This window comes from Phlebotomus papatasi, unplaced genomic scaffold, assembly GCF_024763615.1.
Source record: "Phlebotomus papatasi isolate M1 unplaced genomic scaffold, Ppap_2.1 HiC_scaffold_596, whole genome shotgun sequence".
Classification (NCBI taxonomy): domain Eukaryota; kingdom Metazoa; phylum Arthropoda; class Insecta; order Diptera; family Psychodidae; genus Phlebotomus; species Phlebotomus papatasi.
The window spans coordinates 1-10689 of NW_026604792.1; the positions used below are offsets into that span (position 1 = coordinate 1).

The 10689-nt window shown below is 35.3% G+C and overlaps 1 protein-coding gene across 1 annotated transcript; it reads left to right on the forward strand.

Annotated features, from left to right (window-relative positions):
- The first annotated feature begins 718 nt into the window (after positions 1–718).
- On the forward strand, positions 719–10303 carry LOC129809321 (ubiquitin carboxyl-terminal hydrolase 32-like). The gene is made up of 4 exons (XM_055859137.1): positions 719–1216; positions 4949–5492; positions 9143–9535; positions 9624–10303. Exons 1-4 carry the CDS (start codon positions 753–755, stop codon positions 9888–9890), a joined length of 1668 nt encoding a protein of 555 aa, XP_055715112.1. The 5' UTR covers positions 719–752; the 3' UTR covers positions 9891–10303.
- The last annotated feature ends 386 nt before the right edge of the window (positions 10304–10689 follow it).

Genomic DNA, 10689 nt, shown 5'->3' on the forward strand with positions numbered 1-10689 from the left:
AAATATCCGTAGTTGAATTGAGAAAAATAAAACCATGAGTCGCAGTAATTTTGAGATGTGAAGCAAATTACTACGATTATCGTATGTAATGGAAGTAGCACTATTAAGTATCGTAGTAATTTTTCCAATGATAGGTAGTGATGTAGGTCGGCAGCCGCAATCAAGCATAGTGAGAGAATAAATTGAATTGAATTCATATTGAATTGAATTGATTAATACAGAAGTTCATTTTTCCGAACAATGTTAAATTTTACAACGATTATCTTTCTTTGAGAATTCAACTAGGAAATGTCAACTCGTTTTCGCCATATCAACTAAATTCTGAATGATAATCGTTGTAATTTTTCGCTTGAAAAATTAACTATTTATACTGTGGTTATATTTAGGATAATCGTAGTACTTTTTACAACGTAAATTACGGGCGCAAAAACAAACTATTTTTTGACTGTTTTTCATTAATTTTTATTTTAAAATTTTTTTGAAACGTACATTTGGTTGAAGAAAATGTTACCAGCGCCACTAGTGGTCGTTTGGCGAACCTTCCATATTTTTAAAAGTAATAAAGCATTACAAATACTTTATATTTTGTCAAAAAATCGCCTTAAATTGCAAATACCAATTTTTTAAAAAGATCAATATTTATCGTCCTTTCACTTCAAGTTCCCTTGTGCCTTTTTTTTATTAATTGTGGTGGAGGTTTTAGTAGACAAAGCACAAGGAAAGAAAGGAAAGAGAGAAAGTGTCTCTCAAGAATGCAGAGATGTTTCTTATTGCAGCAATTGGACTTGGGCACAAGTCCCGAGAATGCTTTTGTAACGCCAAATTATGTGCCCAACAAGACGATATCCACGATGAATTTGCTGACGGAGAGGAATGGGGAGCAACCGGGGGCGCTGACCAAGGACAATGACTCAGACGGGAGTGACGGATGTGACCGATGCGTGGGTGAATTTCCGCCCAATGGTCTTCGTCGGATGACACGGCAGAAAGCATCGCGATACTTGATAGCTGTCCATCGGCAACTCAGTCGTCAGGATACGTATTTTCTGTCGTATCATAAGACAAAACCACATCTCTTCGGCACTCCTCTGCTCATTCCCTGTCACGAGGGCAGCACCAATAAGGATCTCTATTGTGCTGTATGGCTCCAAGTGGCTCGTCTGCTCAGTCCGCTGCCTCCAACGCCGCCGGATAGAGCAAATCATGCTACAGATTGGTAAGTTTTCTCCCATTTTAATGCCTTTTTCTTGACATTGACCGCACGAGAAAAAAAAACATCCAAGTATCGAGATTACCCAGAAGATAAAGTATCGAGAACAGTTGACTTTATTATTCATTCTTCGGTGTGACCTTTCTCATCATTTTTTTTTTAATTCTCGCGTGTTTGCAATGGACAAATATTGAATGAGATCAAATAGACATCTTCCACTCAATGTGAGGCATTTTCCCAGCAGCTCAATGAAGTAATCAGTCCAATCCCCAAAGGGGTTTGTCATTTTGGAAAATTAATGCCCCTTTCGGAATTAAGGGCGATTTAAGGATTTAAAAGAGAAAATATGAAAATTTCTTAGAATATTATCGACCTTTCACATTTTATTAAAAGATTTATTCAATATTTTGGATTAAAGCAAATTGTGTTTATGTAAGTGGCCTATTTAGCTCAGAATGCAATTAGTAAAGTGAGGTTAGGCTGTACATAACCAATGAATAAGCCATGGAAACTTGCAATAGAATTAACTTTTGCGTCAAATTCTGATCATTCGCTTGAATTTGACGCAAAATTAAAAAAAAAATCTTGGAATTTGATGCCGTCATTTCATGAAATCTTTATTTGACTTTCCATGGAATCATTGTGGAAAATTCCGTGGAGTTCCGTGAGGTATTTCACTTAAGAAGAGTCCGCATATTTCCATACAAAAATATCCTGGAACATTCTACAATCTTTCAGAAGATTTTCTCCGGATTTTTCACTAAGACTTTTTTGTTGGAATTTTCCTGCTCTTGAAAAGACATCCTTGGACATTTCCGTGGCAAACCCCATAAAAAAATTTCTAGGAAATATTACAAAAAAATATCCGCTAGGGGGAAGTGGGGCACCTTTGAAAATGGGATTTTTCACCTAGTTTTAAATAAAAAAGAGCTTTATCGTGATATAATTTAGCTGCACAAATAGATTGAGAAGCTAAATTATATCACGATAAGGCTCAATTTTATTTAAAACTAGGTGAAAAATCCCAATTTCAAAAGTGCCCCAGTTTCAAAGGTGCCCCACTTCCCCCTATAAATCCATGGGAATTTTTTTTCAATTCAATTCCATTTGAAATTTTTTTCATGCCTAAAGATACAATGCTGTTCCTATTTAAGGCTATACAAAACTCATCATAAGTTTTAATTTTGTTTAGATTTAGTTTGAAATTTTTAACAAAAAGATCTGTGCAGCGTCAGTCTATGGAAAAATAGAGGATTAATTCCGCAGATTTTTCCGCTAGTGATTCCCATTCCGTTTTTTAATTTGTTATAGGGACTGGTACTAAAAATCTCTAAAGTTTGCTCATAGTAAACGCGTGCGGAAATTCCATTGGAAATTTAACGTGAAAGTCCGCTCATTCCTATAGAATTTGACCCTAAATTTCCGCAAAGTCTTCCATGGCATCTTTCCTAGGAGAGGCCATGGAAATTGTGCATTTCATGGGAAAATTTGAATAGCATTCAGTGGAAATCCAGGGTCACTTTTTTGTGGAAGTCCATGGAAGATTTCCTCATAGCAAACTTCCGCGGAAATTCCATTGGAAATTTAGCGTCAAATTCCGCTCAATCCATGGAATTTGACGCTAAATTTCCGCAAAGTCTTCCATGGCATTTATCCTCTAGGAGAGGCCATGGAAAATGGCCATTTCATGGAAAATTTGAACAACATACAATGGAAATCCAACGTCACCGTCCATGGAAGTCCATGGAAAGTCAAACTTGAAACGTCCGCGGATTCCATTGGAATTTTCCATGGAAAATTCGACATGGTTTACTATGGATTTTCCATGAATTCCACTGCAACACGCACCCTCCACCCAGAACCGGGTGGTCCGAGTGGATGCAGAAACTTCTGCCTCCACCCAGAATCGAACTGGAGACCACTTGCTCTGATTGATGATTCTCTGTACATAAATACAATGGATATTGAACAGAAAATTCGCAAAGGTCTCACAATAATCAGCATACCCTTTAAAAATGCGAAACACTTCCTTATTTCCATAAATTCTCCGCGGAATTTTCCATTTTGTGGTGTTTAAGGCTTCCATGGATTAAACTAAAGGAATTCCATGATTTTCCCATGGATTTTTCCAACATTTTTCCAAAGTAATCTCCCAAATTGATTAGAAAATTACAAAGAATTTTATATGGAAAATTCCTACAAAAAGGAAATGTTAGAAAATTCCACGGAATTCTTCATGGAAACGCCCGCGAAAAGAATAAGACAACTCCTCGGAACTCTACACGAAATACTAGCGAAAAATCGGGTACACTGAGAAAAAACCGGGGCGCAATTAACTTTTTTTCCTCATAAATTTAACACTTTTTAGGTGTACAAATATATGAGAGGTGTGCAAGAACCGTTTGAAACCGAAAAAATGTCAAATAAAGCTTGTTCGTCAATGGTCAAAACGCTACCTGAGCAAACTTATTTTGACATTTATTCGGTTTCAACGGTTCTTGCACACCTCTGAAATATATCAACATTTTTAAATGTTAATTTTACATCTTTTTAAGGGCAAAATTAACATGGAAAAGGATAACTTTAACCCCTAATACACATAAAAAGCGTAATATTTACACCGATATCGGATAAATAATACAGTAGACTCTCACTCAATCGGCTCTTTTTCAATCGGGCGACAAATTTTGTTAACAATTTTCACGTTTAATTATAAAGCTAATTCGCTCAAATTCGCTGTAGTTTTTCCTATTTTATCGTGATTCTTTATAATTGAGCGCTTTTTGTGGAATTTACAAAGGCTTTGACGCTCAATTCTATCGCTAAACCGGATGACATTTTGCCCCATATTCCCGATTGAGAGAGAGTCTACTGTACAGGGTAAAATAAACATTTCCTGAATGTTATTTTAACTTTTTCGGATTTCTCTCAGTGTCAATTCAAATTCAATAGATTTTTGTTCTAAAGTGAGATATTGTGGGCGATTGTCTGCAGAGTAGCCTGTATTAATTTTTTTAGTACAGTCAATTCAATTTATTCAGCTCAAGTAGAATAAACTGCCGTCAGTACAAAGATAGCCCTGTACAACAATGCCAGGCAATGAAGAATTTTGGAGGCTACATACTCTTGGCCCTCACTTTTAGTACATGAGCTAAAATTCATTTTATATAATATTTAGCAGTTTCCAATGCCGCAAATTAATTTTCTAAGAACTGAAAATTGAAAATAAATATTCGTAATATTTAATGTTCTTTTTAAAAACGTATATGGTATGTGCTAAATTTAGACCAAGTTGTACTAAAATTTAAAATATCTTTAATTATTATTCACGATGTCTTGGATCTTTGATTTTATCTTTAATGACGACATTTCTCAATTCTAAAGGTACAAAATTTAGTACAAAAGAATATCTGTCTTCATGTACTAAAAAAATATGTCAATTGCAATTTAAATTGACCAACCCCTTGAGAAGTAAATGTTTCTGTGTGGTAGCCGGAATTACACTCGCAGATACTGAAGAATGTGACTCAAAATTTAAACAATTATCTCATTTAACTCAATTAAGAATTTATTTTAGCCTGAATTTTTCTTACATAATTTTTGTGATATGAAAATTTTGACGGTAACTTGGAATATCCGTTTGTTTTTTTTTTTCTAAAAATATTCCATTTCACAGCAATAATTTGCTAAATTGCTGCTTCCCCTCTCAAAAAAAAAAAAAAAAAAAATTCTTTGCAGTGACGATAGCTTGGGCTACGAATTCCCGTTTACGTTGAGAGCAGTGACTGGTGGCGGGAGGATTTGCGCCCTCTGCCCCTGGTTCCGTTTCTGCCGCGGCTGTGAAATATCCTGCAATAATGATTCATTGATCAGTGGCCTGATGGCGACACAGAACATTCAGCTTTCCAGTACTGCATCCACTCCCATCATGTCACATCGTGTCCCAGAGCCACGTTCATCCATCCACCGGAGGACTCAGAGTGAGATTGGGATGAGCGGGGAGGTGGGTACATCAATAGACTTGAGTGCAATCAGCATAGCAATAGACTGGGACCCGACGGCGCTGCATCTGCGGTATCAGAGTACGCGCGAGAAGGTCTGGACGGAGCACGAGAGTGTTGGAGTGTGCAGGAGGCAGCAGACGGAACCTGTGGATCTCAATCACTGCCTCAGGGCATTCACTAGCGAGGAGAAACTGGAGCAGTGGTACTACTGTGGGCACTGCAAAGGCAAACAGCCGGCCACGAAGAAGCTGCAAATTTGGAAATTGCCTCCGATTCTCGTGAGTAAATCTTTTATTTTCCTTTTTATTTATTCATTTACCAAATGGGAAGCTGTGAGCTGATTTACCTAAAATATTACTGAAGACCCTTCCTGAGTATTTTTCCTTTACATTTTCTTTGAGATTAAGATAAAGAACAGCACAGGGACGATCTACAGAGACTTTTTTCTGCAAAAAATATTTTCTAGAAATCCTTCTGAACGGTGTGATCAATTTTTAGCTTAAAAATTAGTTGACCAGAATTCAAACGAATTAGTAATTGCAGGCATCTTATTCCCTTGAATCCTTGTATCCATTTTGAATTATTTGTAATCCTCTGGTTCCTCTACAAAAACAGTGATATAACCTGAAATAATAAGGAGGATTATTCTTGACGTCCTATTGATTATTTTATCACATTTTTGGCAACAGGATTTCCCATTTTAAAGATTTGTTAAGAATTTCCTAGATACCGTTTCGTCTTATCATTCTTTTCCTTATCAAATAATTTGGTTAAAAATTTAACATCTTCAAAACACTGAAAAAAGAAACATATTTTTCCTTAAATAAAACTTTTGGGAGCGAAACATATATGCAGGAAGCCAATTTTACGATTTTGATGAAAAAAAAGGGGCGGCAAAATGTCCCAGGCTTTCCAAAGTGCTCGAACTCGTGACCCAGATGCTATGCCTCAAAAGTACTTTCGCATCTTGTACCGTTTACCAGTTCTCAACCGATTTGAACCGATTCATAAATCACTCAAAAATCCCACAAAATAGTCTTAAAATTAATAGAACCGATTTTCGGACAAAAATTACTTATCGGTTTATTACCGATTCATTACCGGTTTACTACCGATTTAAACCAATTTATAAATCATTCGAAATAATTTCCTAAAATACTTTAGGAAAAATAAAATGGAATTTCGGATAAAAATTAGTTATCGGTTATGAACCGATTCATTACCGGTACATAACCGTTACTAGAAAAAAGAAGAAAAAAACCTGTAGTATCGACTTATTCCAAAAAATACATAAAGACTTGATAAAGATTTTAATCTTCTCTATATGAGCCATATGAGCATTGATCCCAGTATATAGAAGCCTTTAGAGATAATTTTAATTCTATTTCAGTGTAATTTAGTAGAGTTGCTTTTAACTCTCTTTGTAGTAATTCTTATACTCATTTTGTCCCAAAATTAATTTTTTCAGACAAATCGAAATCTTGGTAATTTATTTAATAATTAATTTTTTTGTTGATCTCGATTTCCCCATATTGCAAGATACTCGTATATGATGCATATGACAATTAAACATATTTTTATTTGATGTTCCATACGAATTTTGCAAAGGAAAATTATCTCGACTGAAGTATATCATTAAGTCTAAAACATTTAAGCATATGCTTCAGTCATAAATTATTTTATACCGGAAAAAAAGTAATAGATTAATTAATTCATCTCGGCGATAGAGACTTTTCAACTCTATGACTTATTTCTTAAATATAAAAAAAAACATTTTTATCTATTTTATCCTATTTAAAATCTATAAAAAAAAGAAAATATTTCAGGATTGAGCAAAGATTTGATCAAACATTTTTGAAATGAGAACATCTACCTTGACATCTTTGATAGAAATGGCTACTACAAGAGGAACGTAAATGTTTATCATAAAAAAATCAAATCAAGATTCACTTTTACTGAGAAATATAATTTTAATAAATAATTTTTTGATGAATTTTTATTATTAGCTATGAAAGAGATTTTTGTGGATAATTGAATGTTTTATTTTATTCGGAGATATTTTTAAGAAAATGCCAATAAGGTACATTTTTCTTAAACTTTTATTAGAAGAAAAACTTTTTGTTGTTTTTTTCTTTTAGTTTATTTGGAAGACATTTTATTATTCTTTTTTTGGATTAACCCGATTAGGGAAGAGTTTATTTTTTCTTGATAACCACAGCAGGTACTATAATTTTTGCACCATTAGAAACATTTGCAATTGAACATCTTTAAAATATTTTTTTTATTATTATTATTGCATTATTATCATAATGCAATAGATTTCAAATTTCATTTAAAAACAAAATTTATTATAGATACGTTTTTCGTATTTTAAACCAGAATCACCCTTGAAAAATGTTATATAATGGCTCCGCCACACCTTTTAAGCTGGCTGTACATTAGACATAATTTATTGAAATATTTCTTTTCAATGTCAAATATTGACAAGGATTGCCTCCACATTGCAAAGATTTATTGACATAAAAGTTTCAATATTGAAGAAAATTGTCCAGTGTGTAGGCAAATATTGAAATATTTGTTTCAATATGGAACATTTTATTCAATATTTTATTTCATTATTTTGAATGGCTACAAACTAGGCCAAATTATTTCAATAAAAAATTTCAAAGTCAAATTGAAATAAAATTTCAAAGAAATTCTAAATATCAAATTGATTTGATATTATTTCCTTCAGAACATCACAGAACTGCCAGATTTTTATTGTTTATGAAACACATCCAAGATCAAAATCCAAGTCAAGACACATCTCTCCTGCTTCCTCCAGAAATCCCAGATTCTTGGAATTTGGTTATTTATTTTGTTCAATCTCCTCAAGAACCCAACTTGGTCAGCACTAATCACCTGCTTCCTTCAGAAAATCTCAGAGCTTCTGGGATTTTCTTGAATATTATGCCCAAAGCACTTCAGATACATTCTGTGGTCAGAGGATTCCTGCGACTTCCTCCAGAAATCCCAGATCTTCTGAGATTTTCTTGTTCATTATGCCCAAAGCACTTCAAATAAGTATAATTTTATGATACGAATTGGAATCCTACAGAGGGAACGAAGGCTTGTGGTTGTGGCCATCCAGTCCTTTGGTCGCGATGGTAAACTCTCCTACGGTATCATACGAAGCATGATCCTGAAAGTCTGTGAGAATTCAATTAATTAATTCTATTTGGCTTTTGTTTCCAATCTGAAGTGTTTTGGGCATAATATGCAAGAAAATCCCAGAAGATCTGGGATTTCCTGGAGGAAGCTCCAGGGATCCTCTGACCACAGAATGTATCTGAAGTGTTTTGGGCATAATGAACAAGAAAATCCCAGAAGATCTGGGATTTCTGGAGGAAGCTGGAGAAATCCTCTGACCAACTTGGGTATTTTTGGGTGTTCTTGACAAAATACGGAAGAAAATCCCAGATGGTCTGTGAATCCCTGACTAGACTGGTGTTTTTAATATTGAAGTTTTAATATTGAAGTCAATTTGTTCAGTGTGTAGGCATGAAATATTGAAGTTTCTTTTCAATGTCACTTTGAAATGCTATTATTTCAATAATTTGTCTAATGTGTAGACAGCTTTAGTCTATCTAGGGAATTAGGCCTATCCTCGAGAATGTGCAAATACCCGAATATCAGCCTGTGTTGGGACTATTCAGAGCTTAAGTCTCCGGTCGGTCTGATTTGAAGTCTGTATAGGTCGCACTAGGGACGTTTTACTTTCATAATATCGTATCCCAATTAAACGCAAGGGCCCTTAGCTAAATAGAGAAAACCTACAATCTTTTAATTTTGGTCTCCCTATCTCCCTGGGTTCGCTACTGCTCACGGATTCTCAAAGAGTCAAGTGGTCAAATTCCGATTTTATTTGGAGATCTCAATGCTTTTGTAGATAATCCACTTGAAGAGGTTCAATTTCGTGAACAACAAATGGGTAAAGTCGCAGAAAGTCGTAAACTTCCCCTATGACGAATTCGATCCCACGCCCTATCTTGCGTCTGTGCCCCAAGAGACCATCCTACGCCATCGTGAGCTGTATGCCAATACGCCGAACGTCGAGGAGAGAATCGATGAGAATTGTGTGTTTAGCCCTTCGGCGGGGGCTGAGGAGAGGAGGAAATCGTGCGTGGAGAATGGGGAGAGGCAGGAGAGGCGCAAACGCCTGATTTCGGGCAGTTTGACCAAGACTCCGGTGAATGATGAGGATCTGGTGGATTTTCACAAGCACAAACTCAAGAGTGGCCAGGATCCGCTCGATCTCAAGTACCAATTGTATGCTGTTGTGGTGAGTCTCCTATTCTTCTTTGCAGGATTTTTTTACAGCCTCTTTTTTTTTTGACTTTCGGGGACTTTTTCCTTTCCTCTCTCTTCAGTCACATTCCGGAATGCTCAATGGGGGCCACTATATATCGTACGCCTCAAATCCGAATGGATCGTGGTTCTGCTACAATGACAGCTCGTGCCGGGAGATTCCCCATCGACCTCAGATTGATCCAAGTTCTGCCTATTTGCTGTTCTATGAGCGCAAAGAGCTCGATTACTCACCGTATTTGCCCAAAGTATCTGGACGCCAAATTGTCAATGGAGCCCTCGATGTGGATGATGAGAGTGATTTGCGAAAGATGTGCACGATCGCTTAAAATTCTAAAAAAAAAAGAAAAAGTTAATGGACTCTGTGGAAGAACTAAATTCTACCATTTATTGACGATGATGTTATCATTTGAAAAAAAAAATCAGTGAATTCTTTTTGTTATTGCGTCATACAGCCTCTGTAAATATCAACATTTACAACTCCTGAGCGTTATTCGTTACATCTATCTTTCATTTTTTTTTCTTTTTAAGGTGTCTACATATTTTTGTTGATTTATTCGAGATGGATGATGCTAAAGTCTTTTTTGTTGAGTAATTTCTAGTGATCATTTCATTTATACACTAATATCCCCCCACACATATTGCTATAAATATATTTTATTTGTTTATAGAGAAACATGGAGGAGAAAAATGTGAAAATTGCATTCCTAACGAAGAAAAAACGTATGAGAATATTATAAAATGGTCTTTTATTTTTTTTTTTGAGCTTTTAGGAAATTGGGCAGTTGAGCGTTGCTTTTTGAAAGGTAAGTAGAATTTTTTGATCCATTAGGGCTCCTTTAAACGGGGATATTATCTGTTATAATCTCCCCAGGTGTGTCTCGGCTAAAAAACATAGAAAATTCATTTCGAATACATTGCAAGTGTCTTAGATACCAGAAAATATCATAGTCTTTTTTTTTCATTAATAAGAGAATACACATCCTTAAATTGTTCGTTGAGAACACAGAGTTTTCGGTAAGGAAGATCTTATGCGCTGAAAAATACGTGAATTTGTACTGGGTTAAAGCTCAGTGGGAATGGTAGGTTTATTTCTCAGAGCAGCTTTTGAATAAAAATCACTCCGTT

Coding starts and splice junctions, on each gene's coding strand:
- LOC129809321 (XM_055859137.1), top strand. CDS start 753: ATGCAGAGATGTTTCTTATTGCAGCAATTGGACTTGGGCACAAGTCCC. Junction 1,217..4,948: donor GCAAATCATGCTACAGATTG/GTAAGTTTTCTC, acceptor AATTCTTTGCAG/TGACGATAGCTTGGGCTACG. Junction 9,536..9,623: donor ACCAATTGTATGCTGTTGTG/GTGAGTCTCCTA, acceptor CTCTCTCTTCAG/TCACATTCCGGAATGCTCAA.